Raw genomic sequence first — 25,680 nt, 5'->3', positions numbered from 1 at the left:
GCACCCACAGCAGCTTGCCCAAAATCACAGTGTCTGGGTGGGTTTAGAAGCTCTCCAGAGAAGGAGACTCCACAACTTCTATGAGCAGCCTGCTGCAGGGCTCCAGCACCCTCATGGGAACGTTCAGATGGAACGTGCCATCCCTGTGACTCTGTGCCCATGGCATGGCCAAGCAGCTCCCTGCTCCACACCTCTCCAGCGAGTGCAGGAACTCAGTCATGCAGGTCCTGAAGGCAGCATCTGCGACGTTCAGGGCACCACAGACAACGCTCAGCATCGTGTCTGGCTTCTCTGCCTGGGGTGGGGACAGAAAGGACAGGGCTTGGGTCTGACAGCCAAAGGAAAACAGTGGCCCTGGGGTGGTCGGTGTCTCCCACCTGCACTTTCTCAGCGATCAGGTGGTCCAACCACCCTGTGTCTATCTCGTTGTTCTGGAAGCTCTCCGTCTCCAGCAGCTTGATCAGATACTCCACAGTGGTCCGGAAATCCCCGCGGATGGACAGCTCCTTCAGGGCCACCACCATGTTCCTTGTAGGGAGCAAAAGCCTCCATTAATGGGATGAGGCAGCACTTGGCTCTCAGCAAAGGTGACCAGGGACCTGCTGGGACTGGGTGATGAGTTCCCAAGCCCTGGGCACCCTCATAGATGCAGGAGGTGGCCTCACGTGGTCAGCATGGGCTTAATAAAACACTTAATGACCCAAGACAGACTCATTATATGTTACTCAGTTACTGAATGAACATCTCTGCTCACTGCTGAGCATGGCCTCAGGAGACCACCAAAACATGTCATGGAATCACTGAATCATTTGGGTTGGAAGAGACCTTTCAGATTTTTCAGTCCAACCCTTAGCCCAGCACTGCCAGGTCACCACTAAACTACATTCCTCAGCACCATATTTCCATGGCTTTGAAACCCTTCCAGGAATGGGGATTCCACCACTCCCCTGGGTATCATGGGACAGGGCTTAACCACTCTTTCAGTGAAGAAATAATTGTTGTTCATGTCCAAGCCTAAACCTCCCCTGGGGTAACTTGGAAGCTGTTTCCTCTCATCACTTGTTCCTTGGGAGAAGAGACCAACCCCCACCTGGCTCCAACCTCCTTTCAGGGAGTTGTAGAGAGCAGCGAGGTCTCCCCTCAGCCTTCTTTTCTCCAGGCTGAACAACCCCAGGTCCCTCAGCTGAACCTCACCAGACCTCTTTTCCCCTGCCCTCCACCTTTATTACCCTTCTCTGGACCTGCTCTAGCACCTCAGTGTCCTTCTTGGAGTGAGGGGCCCAAAGCTGCACCCAAGATTTGAGGTGTGACCTCACCAGTGCTGAGTACCAGGGGCCAATCCCTGCCCTGGTCCTGCTGGCCCCACTCTTGCTGATCCAATCCAGGATGTTCAGGGTCAGGTTGATGAACTGGAGCTGCACCTCCAGCCCAGTCTGCAACCCTTGGCACCAGTCAGACAGTGTCTGGAGCACAACCAAGCTGTTCAGCACAGCAGCCCCGTTCTGGCCCTCTCAAGACAAAAGCCACTTTTCCCAGCTCATGCACCAATGTTGTGTCTTCCTGAGGACACCTGCCCTCCACCCAGTCCCAGCACACTCACGAGATGGCCTCCTCCCGGTTCTCTCCCCAGGAGAAGCAGTGCCCGAACTGGGAGTCGGCGAACTCGTGCAGCCCCCCGGCAGCTGCCACGCTGAAGTACCCCCAGACGTTCTTGCTGCTGCGGAAGTTCAGCTCCTGCACTGTCCCCGAGCTGGGCTTGAAACCCTGCGTGAAGACAGGGCAGAAGACATGGAGCAACCAGGCTGGAAACTCGTGGGGTGTGAGCAGGGAAGGGGAATCTCCTCGCTGTTTATTGGTCTACACGAGGATGCTTAGGGGACTTGAGCATTTCCTGCAGGAAGAGAGACTGAGAGCCCTGGGGCTGTTTAGTCTGGAGAAGACTGAGAGGGGATCTGATCAATGACTATAAATATCTGAGGGGTGGGTGTCAAGTGGATGGGGCCAAGCTCTTTTTGGTGATGCACACTAATAAGACAAGAAACAACAGGTTCAAGCTTGAACATAGAAGATTTCACCTCAACATGAGGAGAAAGTTCTTTACAGTGAGCTTGCTGGAGCCCTGGCGCAGGCTGCCCAGGGAGGTTGTGGAGTCTCCTTCTCTGGAGACTTTCCAAACCCACCTGGGTGCATTCCTGTGCAGACTACCCTAAGTGATCCTGCTCTGGCAGGGGGGTTGGACCTGATGATCTCTTGAGGTCCCTTCCAACCTCTGTGATACATGGATCTGGCCAGCCCCATGGCTTCAATGCCCAGGAGGCACTGTCCAGCTGGGGAGGACCTTGCCCAGTTCAACCCTGCTCCCATGTGTGGGGGGCAGCAGATGAGAGCATGTCCTCCCTGCTCACCTCCTCAGGGTTCTCACTGGTGATGCGGGCAGCGATGACGTGGCCCCTGGGCACGGGGGGGTTGGTGGGGCTGTGGAAGCAGATGGGGGCATCTCCCCAGGGGCTCTCCCCGTACAGCATCCTGATGTCCTTGATCCTGTGCAAGGGGATGCCCATTGCAATCTGTGGGAGAAACACAAGGAGGACTTCAGAACAAGACTTTAGTGCTGGGAGACCTCCACAGATGGTCTGAATGAAGAGTGAGGAGAAGAGGCACCATGCTGCAGGAGCCAGAGAAGATGGAGGGATGCAACACTGCTTCCATCTGCAGCCTGCTTGGGGTTTGGATGAAGAGCTTAGGGACACTGAATGGGAGATGAGGAAAAATGTCTTTGCTGCAAGAGTGGTCAGGGATTGGAACAGACTGCCCAGGGAGGTGGTGGAGTCCCCATCCCTGGAGGTGTTCAAGAAATGTGTGGCCGTGGCAATTTGGGACATGGTTTGATGGCCACGGTGGTGTTGGGTTGGTGGTTGGACTGGATGATCTTAGAGGGCTTTTCCAACCCAAACCATTCTCTGATTCTGTCGTTCTATGGCATGGTGTAAGAGTTGTGTACCAGGAGATATTACGTTATGGTTGTATTTGATCACCTTAAATTCTTCTCCAACCAGGCAGTTCTACAACAGTGCATGGGACAGCTTCCCTCTGCCAGGCACCAGTTCAACACCTCTCCCCAGATCACAAAATGTCCACCCAACAGAGTCACCCCAAATCTCCCACCTCATGGAGTCACCCAAGTATGCTGAGATACCTGGAGCTGGGCAGCAGGGAGGTTCACATCTGCAATCATCTCTGTACAAGGGTGTTCCACCTGCAGGCGTGGGTTCAGCTCCAGGAAGTGGAAGCTCCCGTCCTTGCTGTAGAGGTACTCAACGGTGCCTGTGCTCACATAGCCAGCCATCTGGGCCAGGCGGACTGCACACTGCAGGAGGGGGAAATCACCATGGTGGGCAAAGACCTCCTGTTCACTGAATCAGAGCTGGGGTGTCCCAACATGGTGGGCAAAGACCTTCTGTTCACTGCAGCAGAGCTGAGGTGTCCCAACATGGTGGGCAAAGACCTTCTGTTCACTGCAGCAGAGCTGAGGTGTCCCAACATGGTGGGCAAAGACCTTCTGTTCACTGCACAGAGCTGAGGTGTCCCAACATGGTGGGCAAAGACCTCCTGTTCACTGAATCAGAGCTGAGGTGTCCCAACATGGTGGGCAAAGACCTTCTGTTCACTGTAGCACAGCTGGGGTGTCCCACCATGGTGGGCAAAGATCTATTCACTGCAGCAGAGCTGGGGTGTCCCACACTGGTGGTGTCCCACCACCAGAATCCTTGCATGGATCCAAGGAGGGCTGGGGCATCCTGCTTGGCTCAGGGTGTCCCTCTTCCCTTCCTGAGGAGCTTCAGGGGGCTCAACCCAGCAAAGAGCAGCTGCTCACCCAAAACAGGGTGTGGGGCATTGAAATGTGCTGCCCAGGGAGGTGGTTGAGTCACCCACCCTGGCCGTGTTTAAAGGTGGTTTGGATGTGGTGCTTGGGAATATGGTTCAGGGGTGAAGCCTCGCAGAGCGGGGTTCTGGGTTGGACTCGGTGATCCTGAGGGTCTTTCCCAACCTGGATGTTTGTGTGACCCACCTGCTCCATCAGCTCGATGACGGCGGGGGTGGCGACGGTGGTGGGCGCCTCCTCGATGATCTTCTGGTGGCGGCGCTGGATGGAGCAGTCGCGGCCGAAGAGGGAGATGGCGTTGCCGTACTGGTCGGCCAGCACCTGCACCTCCAGGTGCCGCGCGTGCTCCGCCAGCTTCATCAAGAAGAGAGGGGACCCCGGCGCCTCCGCCTGCACCTGCGGGGAGGGAGAAGGTGGTGCTCTGGCGTCGACCCCCAGAACTCAGGAGCTTCCTGGGGTGGGTTGAAAATTCCCCCCCAGCGTTAACGTTGCCAGCCCAGCTCAGCTGGAAGCAAATGGGAGCTGTGTTCACAAGCTGCAATGGAGTGCAAGGAATGTGCACAAAATAGACAATGTTTACAGGTATTTACAATTAATAAACAGCCAAGGACACACCCCCCAGCCAAAGACCAGGGCAAGCTGCAACAGCTTCTCCTTTCCCTGCCTCCTCCCATTACCCCCCTGTACACAAGGGAGAAGAGACAGAAGCAGAGAAGTTCATACCAGTCAAAACAATGCAGCCGAGGTCAAGCAAAAGCAAGTTAGTCTCTCCCAGAGTGAGAAGAGAGCGAGATTGTCTTGGGAACCAGATCTTATGGTAGGTATCTCTCCAATGGGATCGTTCAGAATGACCATTATTTTCCTCTTGACACCCAAGAGTGATTTATTTACATTTTACCACTTTCTGTTCAAGGTTTGTGAAAAATGTTTCAAGGCATAGCCTGAAACTACCACAGAACCTCCATCTGCATCTGTTCAAGCCCCCTTGTGGCAATCGAGCCAGAACAATGAAGTCCATTGACTCCTTCCACCCCTCCAGGAACCAGCAGGCTGGAACTTCAGTCTGGTGCTTCTGAGTCTGACTGCCAGAGCCCTCTGCTAGACAAACAGAGTCACCCCAGGACACTCTGGGTACCAGCACCCCTCAAAACTTCCAAAACTGCATGGACCTTTCTAAGCCCAATGCCAACCGCTTCCAGACCTCATCCCAGGATGGATGCAGGTCCTATGGTGAGTCCAGGCAGGAAGCATGAGGCACCCAAGGTGGGAGCGGGACCCTGCTGCACACCCCAGGATGGGACAGGGATTGGGGGGGTCCAGGTGCCTCTCACCTGTCGGAAGCAGGTGCTGAACTCTTCCGCTGCCTCCACTTTTCGGATGCCTTTGCCCCCACCACCTTCTGCTGCCTTGATCATCAGTGGGTAGCCAATCTTCTGGGCCACCTGAGGTGGGTCGAGCATTGGCGTGACTGAAGTGCTTTGGACCCCAACCCACCACCACAACAACCCACCCTTGCCCAACCCCATGCAGCCCCAGAGCAGGGTTGTCCATGAAGAAGGACAAACTGCTGCTGGAGCAGCCTCCCATGTCATGTGCTGGGAGGCCAAAAGGGCCAGAGCATGCAGGAGGCTCCAAAGAGAAATGATGGTGGGCAAGAGCCAAGCAGCTGCCCATGCCTCACCTCCAAGCCTTCCTCCACGTCCTTCACGCAGCCTTGTGCGTACGTCTCAAGGGGGATGCTGATCATCTGCTGATGCTTCTGGCCCTCTTCACACCACTGGGCAACCAGACCTGCAGGCATGGTCAGGAATATGGTCATCACCAGGGTGGCACATTAGCTATGCCCAGCAAGCTGGACACCCCCAAGCTGGCACATTCCACTCCCTTTGTTTTCATGCACATCATCTCTAAAAACCTCTCTGAAGCCCCTTGGCTGCAGTGAGATACCAACATCTGAGGTCAGCTGGACCAGGGATCCCAGTCCTAGTGCTTGTTTTGGAGGAGATGGAGAGAAATGGGGGAGCAGAGGGTGTGTGGGTTTAGAATCCTAGAACTGTGGAGGTTGGAAGAGACCTCTGAGACCATCAAGTCCTCCCCAGGTGGGGAGGAGGCACTTACCGCTCCCGCTCCATGGCAGCGTGGGGATCTCGACTGTCTGAGCCACGATGGTGGAGGCCACTTTGTCCCCCAGAGCCCACATGGCATCACTGGGAGGACCTTTGAATATCAAGAGCAGGGGTGAGCTGAGCCAGCAGATGCCACAGAAAGCTGGTTCCCACTCAGCTGGCACCGTCAACCCTTCGCTGAAGCGTGGGGCAATGGGAAATGCTCCAAAGCCACTGCCCACCCAGGACGGAGCTTGACTCTTCTCCAAGGGGTAGCCTGGGATGTTGCCTGGCTGGGAAGTCCTTGAGGTTTCTTCCACCCAATGCTCAGAATAAGCATTACAGGGAATCAAAGGCTGGGTTGGGTTGGAAGAGACCTTTAAAGGTCATCTAGGTCCAACCCCACTGCAGTCAGCAGGGACATCTGCAACTAGAGCAGGTTGCTCAGAGCCCCAAACTGTCTGACCTGGGATGGTTCCAGGGATGGAGCATCTCCCACCTCTCTGGGCAACCTGGGCCAGGCTCTCACCACCCAGAGTGTCAAACATTTCTTCCTTCTCTCCAGCCTGAGTCTCCCTCTTTTAGTTTAAACCCTCACCCCCTGTCCAATCCCAACAGGCCCAGGCTGATGCCCACTGCTCCCTCCAGCTTCTTACCCAGGAATGCTATCCCATTCTTCTGCAGCAGCTCTGGCAGCTTGGGGTTCTCCGAGGCATGTCCCCAGCCAGCCCACACCGCCTGGGCACAAGAGAAGGAGCCCCACGAGCTGTTATCTCACGCTGGCATCCACAGCATCACACCCAGGTCCTCCACACAGAGGGACATCACCCCATTTCTTGGGACCAGATGACCTCCAGAAGACCCTCCTATGCCCCTGCTTTCTGCAGTTCTTCTCCATGCACTTCCCTCAACAAAGAGGTGGAAGCCCCATGAGCTACCTGGACTGGGATCCGTTTGGAAATGTCCACGATCAGCTCCACGTTGGCATAGTTGTTGTTGTTGGCCCCACCAGGGACGGGCACATAGTGATCTGCCATCTTGATGTACTCTGAAAGGCAGCACGTGATGGTGGTGGTGGGAGCCAGTCCTCCAAGCTCTGCCCCATGCACATGGTGCCCTTTGCACCCCCTCCCCAAATCCTCCATCTCAGGAAGGCTGGAGGAGGGAGGAAAATTATTTACCCCTGCACCTGGCTGCGCAGGAGGATATGCAGAGCCCCCCAGGTCCCAGGCAGGAACATGGGGAGAAGGAAAGGGTGGAGAACGTCTCTCATAGAACCATTTTGATTGGAAAAGCCCTCTAAGATCATTGAGTTCAACACCAACCCAGCACCACCATGGCCACTAAACCACATCCCACAGTGCCATGCCCACATGTGTTTTTTTAACACCTTCAGGGATTCTATGATTCTATGATTCTATGATTCCATGATTCTTCTTCACATTTAACCTAAACCTCCCTGGGCAGCCTGTTCCGATGCCTGGACCACTCTTGCAGCACAGAAATTCTTCTTCACATCCAACCTAAACCTCCCTGGGCAGCCTGTTCCGATGCCTGGACCACTCTTGCAGCACAGAAATTCTTCTTCACATCCAACCTAAACCTCCCTGGGCAGCCTGTTCCAATGCCTGGACCACTCTTGCAGCACAGAAATTCTTCTTCACATCCAACCTAAACCTCCCTGGGCAGCCTGTTCCAATGCCTGGACCACTCTTGCAGCAAAGAAATTCTTATTCATGTCTAACCTAAACCTCCCCAGGCAGCCTGTTCTGATGTCTGACCACTGTTGCAGCAAAGAAATTCTTCTTCATGTCCAACCTAATCCTCCCTGGGCAGCCTGTTCCAATGCCTGGACCACTCTTGCAGTAAAAAAATTCTTCTTCATGTCCAACCTAACCTCTCCCTGGTGCAACCTGAGGCTGTTTCCTTTTATCCTATCCCTCAATACAAGAAGAGATTGACCCCCGCCTGGCTCCAACCTCCTTTCAGGGAGCTGTAGAGAGCCAGGAGGTCTACATCCGCCTCAGGGGGAGTGCTTTGAGGAATTACCTGCATTAGCCTTGAGGTCCTCAGGGGTGACCATGACGACGAAGCGGACGGCGCGCTCGTTGCGGAACATCTCGTAGGCCCAGCGGCGGATGGAGCGCATGCACTTGACCGCCGCGATGCCATTGTTGGCAATGAGCACCTGCAACGGGGTGGGTTGAAGATTCCACACACCACCATCCCCACCACCCCCACCCCAACATTAAATTACACAGAATTTTCACAGAATGTCAGGGCTTGGAAGGGACCTCAAAAGATCATCTAGTCCAACCCCCTGCTGGAGCAGGATACCTCCACCAGATCACCCAGGAACGCAGCCAGGTGAGCTGCCGTGCTTTAGTCGAGTAGATGGAGTTGGGTGATAGGTTGGACTGGATGATCTCAAAGGTCTTTTCCAACCTGGTTAATCCTGTGTGATTCTGTGTGAGTTTTTAATATCTCCAGAGAGGGAGACTCCACAACCCCCCTGGGCAGCCTGTGCTCCGTCACCCTCGCAGTGAAAAAGTTTTCTCTCATATTTACATGAAATTTCCTATGCCTCAATTTCCACCCAGACCAGCTCAGTTGGAAGCAAATGAAAGCTGTGTTTACAAGCAAAACTGCAAACTACAATGAAATGCAATGAATATGTACCAAATATACACTACTTACAATATTTAACAATGTTTGTTAATATTTGCAATTAACAAACAGCACAAGAACCCCCCTGGCCAAGGACCAGGGGAACTGCTAAGAGCTTCTACCTCCCTGCCCCTGCCTCCTTTACCTGCCCTGTACACAAAAGGGACAAGAGAAAGGAGCAGAGATATTTTTTCTGTTAGATTTAGCCAAAACAATGCAGCCAAGGGCAAGCAGAGGCCAGCAGAAGCACAGAAGTTAGTATCTCCCAGAGCAAAGAGACGAGGAGAGAGAGAGCATGATTGTTTTGGTACAGCTAGTTTAAGTCCCTTATCTCTTCCAATGGGATTATTTAGAATTATCATTATTTCCCTTTTTACACCCAAGAGTGATTTTATCAACATTTTACCACTTTCTGTTCAAGATCTGTGAAAAATTTTTAAAGGCATAGCCTAAAACTACCACAGCGCCTGGGGGATGAGGGACATGGTAGGGCTCAAGCTGAAACCTCTACTCACCCCCAGGGGACAGGGATGGCTGTGTGGCTGTGGTGGGTTGAAAATTTCTCACCCTCCCCCCTACCCCCCCCAACATAAAATTGCCAGACCAGCTCAGTTGGAAAGCAAATGAAGCTTGTGGTACTTTCAAGCTATGCCTAGAAAATTTTTCCACGGATCTTTGACAGGAAGTGGTAGAATGCAGAATCATAGAACTGTTAGGGTTGGAAGGGATCTCAAGGATCATTCAGTTCCAACCCCCCCTGCCACGGGCAGGGACACCTCACACTAGATCAGGTTGCCCAGAGCCACATCCAGCCTGGCCTTAAAAATCTCCAGGGATGGGGCTTCCACCACCTCCCTGGGCAACCTGTTCCAGTGTAAATAAATCACCCTTGGATGTAAAAAGGAAAATAATGATAAGTTCTAAGCAATTCCATTGGATAGATTAGAAACATAAGCTGGTTGTGGAGGCTAACTCTTTATCTCCTTTCAGCTTCCTCGCTCTGAGAGGGAGACTTGTGCCTTCTGCTTGGCTTTGCTGACCTTGAATGTGTTCTTTGTTGTGGCTGAGTGTCCTAACAAAACAATTCTCTGCTCTTTCTCCTGTCCCTTTGTGTACAGAGGGGTAAGGAGGGGAGCAGAGAAGAGGAAGCTATTAGTTCCCCTGGGTTTTTTTTGGCCAGGGGGGTTCTTGTGCTGTTTATAAATTATGTGTACATATATATATGTACATATATATGTAAATATTGTAAATATTATATATTATACAAATATTAAATATGTAAATATTATTATTGTAATTATATATATTGTATAAATATTATATATTGTAAATATTATATATTGTAAATATATGTAAATATTGTATATTTTGTACATATTCATTGCATTACCTTTTAGTTTTGCTTGTAAACACAGCTTCATTTGCTTCCAACTGGGCTGGGCTGGCAATTTAATGCTGGGGGGGGAATTTTCAACCCACCACAAAGCTGTATTTACAAGCAAAGAAACTACAGTCTAGAAATGAAATGCAACGACCATGTTCAAAATATACAATATTTACACACATGCACAATTTATAAACAGCACAAGAACCTTCCTGAAGAAACCAGGGGGCTATTAATAGCTTCCCCTTCCCTGCTCCCTTCCCTACCCACGGGAACACACAGGGTACACACAGGACAAGAGGAAGAGCAGAGAGTTGTTTGTTACTACTCAGCCACAACAAAGCAATGAAGCCAAGGTCAGCAAAGCCAGCAGAAGCCAGAGCTAGTATCTGGCAGAGCAAGGAAGCCAAAAAGAGGGAGAAAGTTAGTATACACAACTGGCTTTTATGTTTGTAATCTGTCCCATGGGGATATTTAGAACTTATCATTATTTTCCTTTCTACATCCAATGGTGATTTATTTACAGTCTACTACTTTCTCTTCAAGACTTGTGGAAAATTTTCAAGGTGCAGCCTAAAACTCCCACAGTGGTCCTGAGAGGAGGCAAGATGGAGGGAGGTGGTGAGCAAAGCAGAGCGGCTGTGCTGGCATGGTTGGATGTGCTGGCATGGTTGGATGTGCTGGCGGAGCAGGAGGCTCCTTAAAGGCAGCTTTGATGCCTGGCACTGTGGACTTTGGTTCATGCCGGCCAAGCAAAGCTGTGGCAAGCAACCACTGTGCCAGGGCAGCGCTGGGAGGGTTTCCCCTCTCCCACCACATGAGGCTGAGCAAAGCTTGGGGTTGAAGAGTTCTGGACTGCCCCAGCCTGTCACCAGGCCAAGCCTGTTGGCATGGAAGCCTTGGGCAGGGCTCAAGGATGCCACCATGAGCAGCAAGGACCCAGCAGGCAGGCAGGCAGGCAGACAGAGGCAGGAGCACACGAGCAGAGACCTTCTCGATGAGGCGGTTGCCCCCGAAGCGGGTGACAAACTCTGCGGGGGAGGCGACGGTGAAGTCCCGCTGCAGGTCCATCTTCCGCTGCTCACGGCCCCGTCTCACCAGGTGCGGCCCGGACATGCTGGGTCTGGTGGGGTGTGCCGACCGTCAGCGATCACACAGCCGCGCCGGCAAACCCTCACCATGGCAACCAGCACACTGCTCCCAGCCGGGGCTTCCCCGGCGGGATAGGGCTGCAGGAAGCCTGGCAGCAGCACACACCACACATTGTCCCTTCCACAGTTCCTTCTGAGGAGAACAATAAACCCTTCACCCTGCTGACGCTCACAGGGGCCATCAAGATTCACTTCCCTGGCTACCAGCTCCCTGTGGCACTCCAGGATTTCCACAGGGATTCACTTCCCTCACTACCAGCTCCCTGTGGCACTCGAGAATCTCCACAGGGATTCCCTTCCCTGGCTACCAGCTCCCTGTGGCACTCCAGGATCTCCACAGGGATTCCCTTCCCTCACTACCAGCTCCCTGTGGCACTCGAGAATCTCCACAGGGATTCCCTTCCCTGGCTACCAGCTCCCTGTGGCACTCCAGGATCTCCACAGAGATTCACTTCACATATTTATAAACATGAATGAGGTCACCAAAGGGAAGAAGCCTTACAAAGAGTGGGATGCATGGCTCCCACCAGCTCCCATGGGAATTCTGCTCTTGCACAGCCACAGCTCCATGCTGGATCAATTCCATCCCATCCCCCTCTGCTGCTTCCACAACCTCCAAACTCCTCTCCAAGCTGCTGGCCAGACTCACCCCTCCCATGATTTTCCACTGAAGACATCTCCATGCCCTCTGGAGTCTATTCCATGTCTCACAGCCCATCCTACATCCCCGGACTGGGCTGTGCTTGTGGATGGACAGAAGGACAAACTCCAACCCCAGCAGTCCTATAGGGCAGCCCTTGTGCCTCCCACCCCTTGGCACAGCTGTGACTGTCACAGGGAGGCCTGGCACCACTGGTAGACCTCCCCAGCAGCCAGCCATGTGCCTTCCCAAGGCTCTGCCTGAGACCTTTAATCGACTTTCTATTTTAATGAGGAGGTTGACATTCCTCCCTCATTAACTCAGCCAAAGTTTGGAGCTGTTGATTGTTATTGCACAGATAAGGTAGCAAAGGAGCCAAGGAGAAAGGACAAACCTCCCCCAGGATGAGCAGATGTCACACTGGTAGCACTTGCCTTGTTTATGTGAAGACCTTCTGGTGGCCTTCCAGTACATAGAGGAGGCTACAGGAACGATGTGGGGGGGGGGAGCTTCATCAGGGAGTGCAATGACAGGACAAGGGGTGATGGTTTTAGACTGAAAGAGGGAGACTTAGACTGGAGAGAAGGAAGAAATTTTCGCCACAAGATTGGTGGGGCTCTGTCCCCACTTGCTCAGAGAGGTGGGAGCTGCCCCATCCCTGGAACCATTCCAGTTCTTTGGAACTCTGAGCAACCTGCTCTAGTTGCAGACGTCCCTGCTGGCTGCAGGGAGTTGGACTCAATGGTTGTTAAGGTCCCTTCCAACCCAATCTGTGATTCCACAAAACATCAGAACCCTCTGGGAGGTTGGGAGATGTCACAGCCTCTCCAAGCTCGGGCACTTTTCTCAGTGCTTGGAACCATGCATGGAGCAGTGCTGGGGTTATCTCACTCTGGTGCATCCCCCATGCCACCCAGCAGCTCTGCTGGGGCTGGCCATGCTGCCCATTCCCTCCCACAGCCCAAAACCCCTGTCCCAGCACAGCCACCCCACCCTGCACACTGGCACCAACCCCACCTACAGCCTGGCATCAGGAAATTCCTCCCACGTTAAAGCAGAGAGGAGCAGCAGCGGTTCATGAAACCACCCAAACCCTCAGTTAGGCATGAGGACAATCTTGGGTAGTTGTGGATCTGTCTGACACCTTCCCACAGCCAAAGGTCTTCTATTTTTAACTGGGAGAGGGGCAGCCAGAAGGTGCTGGGCAGCAGCACTTCATTTCCAGTTATTTTTATGCCCACCAGCCATGGCCACGTGGGAAGCTGCTCTGAAGAGAGCTGCCCAAGGTCCCCACCAGGAGTGAGCAAAACCCACTACGGAACAAAGCTCAGCTGCTTTTGAACAACCCCTCACAAGGCCACCACAGGGACACTCTTCTGGCTGGAAGCCTTTATCTGCACAGGCAGAAGGGGAGCAGGAGCAGCACAGGAGCACCCCACCCTACCTGTCCCATTCCTCCAGGGATGCTGTGCATCTCCACATGGGATCCAGGGAGCATGTTGGCATCCAGAGAAACATTGAGGAAATGACCTCTAAGATCATCCAGTCCAATCATCAACCCAACACCACCATGGCCATTAAACCGTGTCCCAAAGTGCCATGGCCCCCCTTTTCTTGAACACCTCCAGGGATGGGGACTCCATCACCTCCCTGGGCAGCCAGTCCTTGTGGGGTCCAGGACAACATTTGCACACCCAAGTGCACATGGACATGCAGGTACCCTCTCAGAAGGCTCAGCTCAGAAGTTTCCACCTACCCCATGAAGTGCCTCCAACAAATCTCACACACAAACTGGGCACCCAGAAGGATGGGGAGTGTCTGGAGAACACCAGCCCCATGCTCACCACCTCACCCAACCAAACTCTTGTCTTGCCATGCAAGAAAATCCATGCTCCATGATGCATCCCTGGCCTGTAACAACCACAGCTGTGACCAGGTGATGGTGATGGTGCAGAGACAGCGGAGAAGTAGCAAAATGAGAGCAGCAGCCATGAGGCAACGTAAGCAGCTGGGCAGTTTGGCTGCAGAGGGAGGTTTGTGCTTGAAGGAACGTTCTGAATACCCTAAGCACTTCTCACTCCATTCTTCAGCACCCCAAAAAAATCACTGTAACAGAGCAACTTCTGCCCCAGCTCTTGCTGCTGTCACACCAAGTGCTCAGCTACATCTTCTCCTGGGGTGCTGTCACTGACCCTTTATCCAGGGGCTTTCATGAAGCAGCACAAAGAAGTGGGCAGGATGAGCTTTAAAGGTCCCTTCCCAAGACAGAGAGGGCCAGAAGGGGACATTTGGTGCTCCAAGAAGCACCCACAGATGCACCCCAATTTTTAGCAACAAGGTCCTTGAGAAGTGCACCCTCATAGAGCATCTGCCCAGCCAGACTGGGGTGATGCTTGCACCACCACTGCTCCCAACCCCACTGCCCCTACCTCATGTTAGTGCTGGGCTCCGACCGGGCGGTCGTGGTAGGGGGCTCAGTGCTGCTTCCCCCTGCCCCGGCCAGGCTGCTGCGCCTGCTGCCCACTCTGAAGGCTGTGGCCACCAGCTCATCATCGGAGGAGTTGTCCTCAAAGGAGCCCAGCACGAACTTGGCCAGGGCCGGCCGGCGGAGGGCGGCAGGGTTGTAGACAGCGATCTGCTCCTGCTGCACCGCCAAGGACCTGCCAGCCCGCGGTGGGGTGGGGGGACGGAGGGGGCTCGGACAGACCGGGGTCTTGGTTACAGTGTCAACTGTTGACTGCTCCAATGGGGTCTGCTCTAGCTTCTCCTCTTTCCCAGGCTGAGGGTCGGACATTTTGGCACAGACCAGCAACACCAGGAGCAGCAGGAGCAGGACAGCCGGCAGCATTCACCTGCCCTGGGGAGAGGTGTGGAGATGCTTGGTCAGGGAGGACCCAGAATCAGCTGGGATCACAGGAGCAGCCCCCCCAAAACACCAAGAGCCTTTCTCTACTGGTGTGTGTGTCCCAGCACACCAAGCCAGACTCTTCCAGCTTTGACTCTAGGCTCAGCCAGAGCTATTTTTACTCCTTAAAAGAGGAGCAGCTCTGGCAGGAGGAACCATGGTTTCACTCTGCCTTCATGCAGACCAGCACAGCGCCCCTCCCTCCCCCCCCCTCCCCAGCGGCTCACAGCATCCCAAAGATGGCAGCAAAGCCCCCCCAAGAGCCCCCTCATATAATGGGGTAACCTCAAAAACCAACCCCCAAAAATCTCTACAAGCAGTTAAAGCTGGAGATGGTCTGAAGGAAACTCACCAGCCTCCCATATTCCCTCAGCCCTGGTCACTCACCATGGGTGCAGAGCCCTGTGGGTCCCCCCCTTCTCTGTCCCAGCCGTGCCTGCCCACTCCAGGGCTGGTCATGCTGATCTCATCCACACCACCAGCCCAGAGGTCAAGGTGATGGCCACAGGGTGGGGGAAGCACATGTCCCAGTGTCCCCTCACTGGTAGCTGTGTTAGGGTTGCATCCTCACACGTGATGGCAACGTCAAGCAGAAATCTTTCCCTCCTAACATGCCTGGCAAGCTTCTGCTAGAGGCAATGGTTCAGCATGGGCAGGCAGGATACCCGATCCTTGGGGGACAAAGGTGCCCTGGCTCCATGCCTGGTCACAGGGACAGAGAAGGACAAGCTCCTGCAGTTGTGCCTCCCTAAGGGCAACCCCCTTGGGGAGAGAGCAGGAACCTCCCACCCATGCCAGCACCCAGGGTGTCAGCCCCTGGGTTGTTCCTAGGGCTGGAAGATGACAGCACAACGTAAACAAATTAAATTTTATTTTAAAAAACAGAGTAGGGGGAGAATACCAAACAAACAAATGAACAAACCCCAGACACAGGAAGTGTAAAGGTCCCTTGTACTAGTGTCACCCACAGAGCAAACTCCAGGGAAAGCTTTACAGGGGTTATTCTACACAGCCTGATGTAGTTTCCAAATGAACAAGGCACTTGAGTTCCATTACAGCAATTACACTTCTGGGCTTCCAGTCCCATCTTTGACTTCAAGTCCAACCTTGTCTCCGACCTGGAAGTCCCAAAGTTTCGTTACGACAGTGGCCAGAGACCTTCGTTTGCTCCTAGGAAGGGCAAAGCACAAAGCACAAAGCTTCCCCTCTTGTTTAAGAGCTTAAATAATTTGCAACCATTGACCCATCAACTGGTTGGCCTGGGTGAACAAACCTTCACTGCTGCCATCAGCAGGTACCATGAAGTTCATGGTCATCCCATCTCAGCTGTCAGCCAAGGGATTAACACAGCCACTAAGACTCTAAAAACCTTTTTGGTTTTCCTGTCTAACTGCCAACAAAAAACCTCAGAGCATGACCAGAGTTTTGGTCACTGTCCCCTCTTTGGGGGAGCAAGATTTAGCCTGAAATGGTGAGGGTATGGAGACCCCAGGTACCCTGAAATGGTGAGGGTATGGACACCCCAAGGACCACTTCTGACACTGTATGGTCCCAAGAGGCCACAATCTAACAAATCTAAGCTAAAACCCAAAAGCATCTCCCTTTTTCTCCTGCAAAAATCAGCTCCACACCCCCAAATAAGAGATCTGGATTTGCAAAGGAGGTAAAGAGGAAGGAGGGCAGGGCAGGAAGCAGGGTCTGGACAAAACCCAGCTCCTAGAATTGACATCCCTCCATGAGAACCTGGAAAGACATTCCCAGTACAGCAAACACAAAGCAATATACAGCTCTTGTTTCTTGGCTTCCAACTAAGCTGAGACCTGTTCAAAGAGCAGAGAAGATCTCCACACTCCAACCTGCTCTTCACACACAAAAAAATACCCACAAAACCATTTAATAAAATAGAACATCTCTGAAAGCTTGGTGGCTTCTTCCTTGATCAGCATCCAAAGAGAAACCCTCAGGGTCAGCAAAAGTTTTTCAGAACCGAGATAACCCCCAAACCAGGGGCTGGTTACAACCATAAGCCCCTCCCCAGGCAGGTCCTGCAGAGCAGCTCAGAGTGCTTTCCAGTCAATGGGCTGCTTCCCAGCTTTCTTCAGCAGCTCATTTGTCTTTGAGAAGTGCCTACAGCCAAAGAATCCTCTGTTGACAGAGAGGGGTGAGGGATGGACCGTCTGCAGGACGTGGTGGCGTTTCTGTGAAGCAGGAGAGGAAACCAGGTTAGATTGAGCTGCTCAAGAAAAGTCTGGCCATGGCAACCTGGGACATGGTTTAATGGCCACACAGTGGTCTTAGGTCAGTGGTTGGACCTGGTGATCTTAAAAGGCTCTTCCAACCCAAGCACTTCTGTGATCTGCATCCTTTCAGCCCCCTGGACACAGCTGGCTGCTCTGCCCCACCATGCAGGTGTGCTTTCCTCTCTCCACCTCCTCAGCCACAAGCCTGAGGACCCAAAGAACTGGCTGTGAGGACTGAGACTTCTGTCCCAGTGAGGAGAGGTTGGGTGGACTACATGAATCAGCAGTAACACCCTGGCCCTCTTTCAGCTGCTGGAATCTCAGCAGCAAGTTTTATGCTTATTCGTGAGGCTTTTCCTGGAAAAAAAAGGCAGTTATGTCCTCAGCTGTCCACTTTGGTTGCCTAATTCTGCCAAAGGCTAAGCTGGAAGACAACACAAACATGAGCACAGAGTTCAGGCAGGGAGAAAAGCCCAATTCTGCCAGGGAAGTGCCCTCTAGTGTCCACCCAACTGACAAAAAATAGGAGCGAGAGAGGGGAGAGGAGGAGGAGGGACCCATACCCGGTCAATGGAGCTGCCTTTCTTCTGGGCATAGGCTCCCCACAGCATGAAGACCACCCCATGCAAGTTCTTGTTGAGCCAGGACACCACCACATCAGTGAACTGCTCCCAACCTCTCTCCTTGTGGGAGGTGGCCTGGTGAGCTCGCACCGTGAGGACAGCGTTGAGCAGCAGCACTCCTGGCAAACAGAGCAGAAACACAGAGGATGGAACCAAAACACTGGGAAGACACTGGGACAGGTTGCCCAGGGAGATTGTGGATGCCCCCTCCCTGGAGATGCTCAAAGCTAAGCTGGATGTGGCCTTGAGCAATCTGGTCTAGTGGAAGGTGTCCCTGCCCATAGCAGGGTGGGTGGAATGAGATGATCTCTAAGGCCCTTTCCAATCCAAGCCATGCTATGTACCTGGGAAAAGATGAGTCCAGTGTTCACCCTAAGGTTGTCAAGCACTCACAACTGATTCTCTCCTTCACAGATGGGCTCTTTCCAACCATGAGTCTGCCTTCTAGATGGCTTTTTGCATGGACATGTTACTAGGGCATCTATTAACCCACCTTGCTTGGCCCAGCCAGTCAGATCACCATGACCAGGGTGGGTGAAGCCCTCAATGTCTGTGGACAGCTCTTTGTAGATGTTTTCTAAACTGCAAACAAAAACATCAGAAGATTTAAAATAAACACAATTAAAGAGCAAACAACAGGTGGCTCCTACACCAGACAAGAAAAGCACTGATCTTAATGTTATCTTTTAGGATAAGAAAGCCATTTGTAGAAGCAGAGTAACAAGGATCTACCTTTGTGTGTCTGGTTGGAATCAAAGAATCATTCAGGTTGGAAAAGATCTTTAAGATCATCAAATCCAACTGTTCACCCATGAGGTCACCACTAAACCATGGCCCTCAGCATCACATCTCCATGGCTTTAAGACCCCTCCAGGAATGGGGACTCCACCACTGCCCTGGGCAGCCTGGGCCAGGCTCTCCAGATCCAACCTAAACTTCTCGTGGTGTAACTTGAGGCCACTTCCTCTTGCCCTAAACAAGCTCTAAACAAAAGGGGTTTTGCCAGCTGAGTGGTTTCATACCTGGGAGGAGGTGGAACAGGCTTCTGGACACTGAAACAGAGCCCATGAGCTTGATTAGGTCCATGATATGGATCTTGTCCCAAGATGACAACCTTTACCTGAAAGCAGACCTTTGTTAGCACTCATTTTCAATCAGTATTACTCGAAAGAGGGAAAAGACCTCCAAGATCATCAAGTGAAACCACCTACCTGAGACCACCATGGCCATTAAACCATGTCCCAAAGTGGCAATGGGATCACCTGAGCCACTGTCTTGTTTTTTATTATAGTTCATTACAAATGAATTCAACAACAACCAAGAGATAGGCCAGACCCAAAATTCCAGCACTCTTATCTTGGAAACAAGATCAAAAGTCCAGGTGAAGTTTAAAAGGAAATTCTGTATCCAGTGAGAGCAATAAAGCAATAAATCCCTGGTTCCTTATCAGAGATGAAAGGGAAGCTGGGATTTAGGAGTTACTTGAGAGAAACAATGTCTCCCACACCCCATGGGATTGATGCTTACAAGGCTGAACAGCAAATGAACATGACTGTGCATCCAACCAGATCTAAATGCACCAACAGCTGGAGAGATCCCCCCCAGATGTCCTGGTCTGAACTACAATAGGACTACTTCTGGTCAGTGCTGTAACTTCCCAGCTCAGTGAGGCAATTTCTGCAGCTCAGGGCAGGTTTGCACAGCCACGAGCTGCATCTAGCAAGAAGAAGCTGAAAGGGAGAGCAGAAGGGCTCTGAGACTTGCTCCTGGGCACACCAAGGGCACTGCCACATCTCATGCCCCACCTAGGGGGCAAGAAATCAGAGGTGGCACCTGTGGGGAGGACTGGACAGGTAACTGTAAACTGACTGACAATGGACTGCATCCCATGGACAACATCTTTAGGAGAAAGCTGAGGGATCATTAAGGTCAAGCCTCTTCTGCAATAGCCAGTGTCCAAGAACTCTCTGTTCTGCTTTCAGTCCCAATTCCTGAATCCACGTCCAGAATCCAGCTTCTGAACTTAGTTCCCATCTGCTGCCAACTCCAGTCTGGGACTTCCTCACTGCCTGCCCCCAGCATCAGTGGTGCTGTGATTGCCACAAAGGGTTGGGCTCCATATTAGTTTGCATCCAGTTGTACATATTTCATTATTTATTAAGCTAGGTTAGTTTCTTTCCCAAGCCATCAGTGTCCCTCGCTTATCCCCTTTGTGTTCCCTTTGGGAAAGAAGGGTCACTCCTGTGTGTTGTGTGCAGCACAGCCCTGAGCATTGCCACCCATCCCTCCCCAGCATCTCTACTCACATCTCTGATGTCACACATTTGTGTCCAGGTGAAGACCTGCTCGGGGGGCGGATAAACCGTGTAGCGCTTCCTCTCCTCTGCCACAAACGCCATCAGCTGAATCACAGAGTGGTGGGGTTGGAAGGGACCTCTGGAGATCATCCAGTCCAACCCCCCTTCTTAACCCAGATTCACCTAGAGCAGGTTGTTCCTCCCTTGAAGGAAAGTGCAAGGGGAAGGTTCAGCTCAGGGCCAACCCTCCCTGCTCACCTCTATGAAGTAGGGCTTGGAGAACTCCCCGGCAAGCTGCCTCCGCCAACTCTCCCCAAAGCCCGGCGGCACGTTCCGCTCGGCCAGACGCTGTCTCGCCGCCTCCTTGTTCCTGCGGATCCGCTCCTGCTGCTCCAAGCTCAGCTGCACGGCAGGGCCCACCTCATCCCCCGCCGCTTTCGCCTTCTTAGCAGCGCTGACCTGGAAACGGCGGATGAAAAGGCGGCTGCAGAGCGACCGGGGGACGACTAGGCCCGGCCGCAGACCGAACTGCAGCACAAGAGAAGCAGCCGCCATAATCCGACTTCGCTCCACCCTCCAGGGGCGGCCACAACACACGCGGATATTTCGCGGGAAAACAACCTCAGCCCCAGCCCCATTGGCCGCCGCGCAGCACAGGTCCCGCCCACAGGGGATAACCCTCTCTCTATTGGCCAGCGGCAAAGTGCCCGCTGCTCCCTATTGGCTTGACAGAGAGAGCGGAGAGCCTCTCGGCGTAGCACCCTGTAACGCAAAGGGAAGCTCTCAGCGCCCATTGGGCAACGGCGGAGGAGCGTGGCCTCGATTGGCAGCTCAGCCAAGCATGGAGGGAGCGCGGGAGTTTGGAAGGGGCCGCCTGGGCTCCCCATAGCCCCAACGGCCGCCGTCCCCCGACTCCGCCGCGTCCCGCCACCTCTCTCCACCTCACAGCTGCATCCCGCAGCCTGTCCCCACCCCACAGTCACGACCGCCAGCCACCTCTCCCCGCTCCGCACCCAGCCCACCACTCCCTACCTCAGCATCACCGCCGGGCTGCGGTGAGCGGCTGCGCTTCTTGGCAGGCGCGGTGCTGAAGAAGGAGTGCAGCGTCTTCTGTCCGATCATGGCAGCGGCAGAGCGGGCGAGGGGCAGCAGGAACAGTGGCTTAGTTTGCGGGGGATAGGCGGGACGGCGATTTGGCGCCAAAACCGCGCGCGTGCGCAGGGGCGGGGCCTTACGGATAGAGGGGCGTGGTCTGGCGCAGCTGGGCTCTATCCGCGCATGCGCAGTGGCTTCCCCGCACCCCCTCGCGGCCGCCCCCGCCGCTGCTTCAGGGGGTCGTGCCCGGTCCCCGCAGTCTCTTCCTGCTGCTATCCGTGCCTCCGAACCAGTGTTGATGGACAAATACGTGGTGAAACGACCCCCCCGCGAGGTGGGGAGTGGTAGCGGTGGAAAAAGGCCGCGTCCCGCGGAGCCGGGGCCCGCCTCAGCGCAGCCCCTCTGGCAGGAGATCCGCGCTGAGGGGCTGAACTGCGATTACCGGCTCCTCTTCGGTAAGGCTGAGGCTGACGAGATTTTCCAGCAGCTGGAAGAGGAGGTGGAGTATTTCGAAGGTAATGGCCCTTGGCAATGCAGTTTCCAGCCCCGAGGCCCGGCCTGCTGAAGGGTTTCCCTGCCTTGGGCTGCCATGGCCTGGGCAGAGCTGCCGGGAGGTGGAGAGGTCTATGCAGGCACCCGGTGGTGCCAAAGCCTGGGCCTGAGAGGTAAAGAACAAGCACAGGGCCGATGGTGCAGGGTTAATTCTAACTGGCTGGAAGTGAGCTTCAAGTTTCATTCATATCTGAAGAGAAGTGGGGTACCCCAGGAATGGTGGCACAAGTTTGTTGTAGATGTATCCCAGCATGCTAGGAATTGGAAGGGACATCTAGAAATAATCCAGTCCAATCCCCTTGCTAAAGCAGAGATGCCCACATCAGTTTGCCCAGGACCACGATATTCAGATAGGTTTGGAAGCTCTCCAGAGGAGACTCCATGACTCCTTGAGCAGCCTACTTCAGGGCTCCAGTACCTTCACACCAAAGAAGCTTCTCCTGATGTTAGGATGGAACTTCCTGGGTTCCAGTTTGTGCCCATTGCCCCTTGTGCTGTCAATGTACACCACTGAAAAGAGTCTGTCCCCATCCTCTCTTGTTCCCCACAGGTCCTTTAGCTCTTGCTGAGCCTTGCTCAGATCCCCTCTCAGTCTGCTCTTCTGCAGGCTCAACAGCCCCAGGTCTCAGCCTTTCCTTCTCACAGAGATGCTCCATGCCCCTCAGCATCATTGGAGCTTCCACCGGAGCCTCTTCTCTCCAGTAGTTCCCTACCTCTCTTGAACTGGGAATTCCAGAATTGGACCCAGTTCTCTATCCATGGTCCCACTGGGGCAGAGTAGAGGGAAAGGAGAACCTCTCTCAACCTGCTGGCCACACTTTTTCCTTTGTGCACACCCCAGGAGACCCTTGGCCACAAGGGCATATTGCTGGCTCGTGGGGTGTTCGAGATATGCCCAGTCACATAATTCACCAATAGTACTCTGGGGGTGCTCATATTCAAGGGGACAGTAAGGCAGTGTCAAGCTTGAACATTAAGTGTTTTGTTGGAACAGCAACACTTGAAAACAGATGATACTTTTGGGTTGTCATCATCTTCATTTCCCACTGCAGCTTCACAGAAGCTCCAAATCAAGGAGATTGTCGAAAGCGAAGTTCAGAGGTAGTCGTGAGTTGGTCCTGAGCCTTCTCATTTCTTGTTGAAACAGGTGAAATGACCAAGTTGCACGTCTTTGGCAAATGGCACAACATTCCAAGGAAGCAGGTCACCTATGGAGACCCTGAGTTAACCTACACATACTCAGGTGTTACCTTCTCTCCTAAGCCATGGATCCCAGTTCTCAAGCGCATCCGAGACCATGTCGCTCTGGACACAGGACATACTTTTAATTTTGTCCTAATTAACAGGTGTGTCTGCTTTCCAGTTGCATCAAGCAACTTGTACAAAGGAAAAAGGGCTTGTGGAAAACTATTGACGGGTCACTGAGAGGTTTTATGTGAATTGCATAATGGGTAGGACATGGAGCTGTTAGAGCTAGTCTAGAGGAGGAACACAAAGATAATCAGAGGGCTGGAGCACCTCTGCTGTGAGGACAGGCTAGGAGAGTTGGGGTTGTTGAGCTTGGAAAAGAGAAGGCTCTGGGGAGACCTTGCAGCAGCCTTCCAGTGTTTTAAGGGGGCTGCAGGAAAGCTGGAAAGGGGCTTTGTACAAAGGCATGGAGTGATAGGACGAGGGTAATGGCTTCAAACTGGAAGATGCTGGTGTTAGATGAGACATTAGAAAGAAATTCTTTCCCGTGGCAGGGGATTAGAACTAGATGATCTTTAAGGTCCCTTCCGACTCAAGCCATTTTATGATTCTATGGTAAGGCACTTGAACAGGTTGCACAGAGAAGCTCTGGAGGCTCCAAGCCTGGAAGTGTTCAAAGCCAGGTTGGACAGGGCTTTGAGCAGCCTGGTCTAGCAGGAGGTGTCCCTGCCCATGGCAGGGAGGTTGGAGCTAGATGATGAAGGTCCCTTGCAACCCAAAGCATTCTGAGATTCCATGAATTTAATTTTAATCTGTGCTCTGTACAGGTACAAAGATGGTGGGGACCACATAGGGGAACATCGTGACGACGAGAGCGAGCTGGTTCCACGCAGCCCTATTGCCTCTGTCTCCTTTGGAGCTTGCAGGGACTTTGTTTTCAGGCACTGTGATTCCAGAGGGAAGAAGGCAACACGCCACATCCAACCCATCAAGCTGCAGCTAGCCCATGGCAGCCTGCTGCTGCTGAAGTACCCCACCAACGTGTACTGGTACCACAGCCTGCCCACCCGTAAGAGAGTGCTTGCCCCAAGGATCAACCTCACGTTCCGGAACGTGAGGACTGTAGCCAAGAAGTGAAATATTCACCAGTCAGGCACCAGGGTTTTTCTGACTGAAGAGAGAAACTTTCTTCCCTGACAGCTGTCAATTTGTGGTTCAAACACTCTCTTTGATGATCTAAGGTACTGGATGAACAATTTAAGCCAGGAGGGGAGATAAGTGTGCTTGGTAACATGCTGCTAGAGACTCTGGCTTCTGATCTGCAATGCCAACCATACTTTTTTCCCCATGGATAGACAATTTGGAGTTGCTGCTTCAAACCCTCTGCCCAAAAATGCTGTATGAGTGAAGTGTTCCTGCATGAATGCTTCTTATGCAGAGACTGTGAAGTGCTGTTCCTATCACCTGTACCAAGTGCTTGGTCTTTGTTTCAGGCCATTACCACACATCAACATCTACCTTTTCTAACAAGTTTCTTTTTTTTTTATTTTTTTTTTATTGCTACTGTACAGTTACAAAAATACCTTGAAGTGAAAACAGAACTTCAAACAGCAGTGCAGTGCTTTGACTAGAATATCATACATTGTTTAAATAAAGCACAACAGAAGACAAGAATTAAACACAGAGATGTCGTCTTGGAGGTCAAAACTGATGGGTTTTAACTTTTTACTAACACCTTCTCCACCGTGGAAGCTTGTGAGGCACAAGTACCAGCATCTAATGAGCCTCAGATGCCTGCACAGACTTGCCCAGTGACTTCAGAAGGTGCAGGTTGGGTGGCAAACATCTTCAGAGTTTGATGCTCACATGAGCTGGGAGTATCTATCACAGTTCAGGACTGGATCAAGGTACTGCTTCTTGTTCTCTTCCTCACATTGAGGGCTAAGCCAAAACCATCTACTCTTTCCTGACAGGGAAAGGTAGAACAAGTGCTGACTGCTCAACCCTCATCTTTCTAGCCCTTGAGGAGGCTTTCAGAGCGTATCTGCAGCCGAGTGAAACTGAGCAGTTTGTCAGTGCTGTCCTCCTCAAACTGGCTCTGTTGGAAAGCAGCTGTATGCAGAAGGAAAACATTCAACACAGAAGCTTGCAGTAAAATGTGGTTTTGTGGCCCTGTCACAAGTTGATAAATTTCAGACTTAAACCTTTGTGTGTGCCATGTTCTGATCCCATCTCCAGCATGACTGCTTCCTAAAGTGACCTTTCAGTTGGACTTTTCAAAAAAATCAGTTAAAAACTCTAAAGAGGCCCTGCTGAGAACAGGTACTGAAGAATATACACTGCTGGCAGTAGAAGTGGTTGGAAGTTCCAAGGTACAAATGCTAGACCTGCTGGAAATAGATACTTTCCATGATGCTTGTTTCTTCAGTGGCACCCAGCATTGCTTGACTGAGCTCCTTCTGCACATCCCTGCTGCCCTTCTGCAAATCTGTTAAGTCTTAGTTCAATGGCCAAGGCAGCTTTGGCATTTTACATCCTGCTAGGTTGTATTTTTGTTGGGTTTTTTTGGTGGGTTTTTTTAATTATTATTTTTTGGGTGGGTGTGTGGGTGGGTTGGGTTTTGTTGGTTGGTTGGTTGGTTTTTGGTTTGGGTTTTGGGTTTTTCTTCAATAGCTTCAAATTAAAAGGTTAAAACCAAGCCTAGCACAGACAGGGAGACTTCTCAGGAACATGCACATCAGCTTTTATGTTCTGTGATCATTACTTGGAGCAGGAATTCTGATGATGCTCTGCAATGACAAGTTACCTAAAAGTTTTTGCATATACATCTATTACCACTCCAATTCTGGCTGGTTTGGAGCCCTCCCATTAAGGATTTCCAAATGCCTATGAGCTCAGGGCAGCAAGATTTATGGACTGATCAAGTACAAAATTGCCCTAAAAAGGTTTG

At 52.5% G+C, this 25,680-nt stretch overlaps 3 protein-coding genes across 8 annotated transcripts in view; 1 reads left to right on the top strand and 2 right to left on the bottom strand.

Annotated features, from left to right (window-relative positions):
* The window catches only part of ACACB (acetyl-CoA carboxylase beta), a 37,377-nt gene extending 22,699 nt beyond the window's left edge, over positions 1 to 14,678 (bottom strand). For 3 of the 5 annotated variants that reach the window (XM_054392535.1, XM_054392533.1, XM_054392534.1), the window contains exons 1-13: positions 11,030 to 11,158; positions 8,038 to 8,176; positions 6,927 to 7,036; positions 6,645 to 6,726; positions 6,002 to 6,100; positions 5,565 to 5,674; positions 5,215 to 5,325; positions 4,070 to 4,279; positions 3,197 to 3,367; positions 2,406 to 2,567; positions 1,601 to 1,764; positions 378 to 528; positions 192 to 295 (exon numbers count right to left, since the gene is read on the bottom strand). In XM_054392535.1, the coding sequence (XP_054248510.1) occupies positions 192 to 295; positions 378 to 528; positions 1,601 to 1,764; positions 2,406 to 2,567; positions 3,197 to 3,367; positions 4,070 to 4,279; positions 5,215 to 5,325; positions 5,565 to 5,674; positions 6,002 to 6,100; positions 6,645 to 6,726; positions 6,927 to 7,036; positions 8,038 to 8,176; positions 11,030 to 11,155 (1,739 nt within the window). In that variant the 5' untranslated portion in view covers positions 11,156 to 11,158. Of the gene's footprint in view, positions 1 to 191; positions 296 to 377; positions 529 to 1,600; positions 1,765 to 2,405; positions 2,568 to 3,196; positions 3,368 to 4,069; positions 4,280 to 5,214; positions 5,326 to 5,564; positions 5,675 to 6,001; positions 6,101 to 6,644; positions 6,727 to 6,926; positions 7,037 to 8,037; positions 8,177 to 11,029; positions 11,163 to 14,259 lie in introns of those variants that run through there. The other 2 variants (XM_054392530.1, XM_054392531.1) reach the window with 2 other exon arrangements.
* A 2,114-nt stretch (positions 14,679 to 16,792) lies between these two features.
* On the bottom strand, positions 16,793 to 21,017 carry UNG (uracil DNA glycosylase). Of its 2 annotated transcripts, none has more exons than XM_054392829.1 (7): positions 20,892 to 21,017; positions 20,154 to 20,354; positions 19,905 to 20,000; positions 18,621 to 18,718; positions 18,092 to 18,180; positions 17,539 to 17,717; positions 16,793 to 16,933 (listed from the first exon to the last, which is right to left on the bottom strand). In XM_054392829.1, exons 1-7 carry the CDS (start codon positions 21,015 to 21,017, stop codon positions 16,793 to 16,795), a joined length of 930 nt encoding a protein of 309 aa, XP_054248804.1. The 2 variants fall into 2 exon arrangements, with proteins under 2 accessions (XP_054248804.1, XP_054248805.1); XM_054392830.1 differs by having other exon boundaries at positions 20,928 to 21,017.
* Positions 21,018 to 21,288: 271 nt separating this feature from the next.
* ALKBH2 (alkB homolog 2, alpha-ketoglutarate dependent dioxygenase) lies at positions 21,289 to 23,867 on the top strand. Its single transcript, XM_054392874.1, has 3 exons — positions 21,289 to 21,505; positions 22,690 to 22,888; positions 23,558 to 23,867. Exons 1-3 carry the CDS (start codon positions 21,289 to 21,291, stop codon positions 23,865 to 23,867), a joined length of 726 nt encoding a protein of 241 aa, XP_054248849.1.
* The last annotated feature ends 1,813 nt before the right edge of the window (positions 23,868 to 25,680 follow it).

Source organism: Indicator indicator, chromosome 26 (genome assembly GCF_027791375.1).
Source record: "Indicator indicator isolate 239-I01 chromosome 26, UM_Iind_1.1, whole genome shotgun sequence".
NCBI lineage: Eukaryota > Metazoa > Chordata > Aves > Piciformes > Indicatoridae > Indicator > Indicator indicator.
This window is presented reverse-complemented; position numbering and strand designations above follow the sequence as displayed.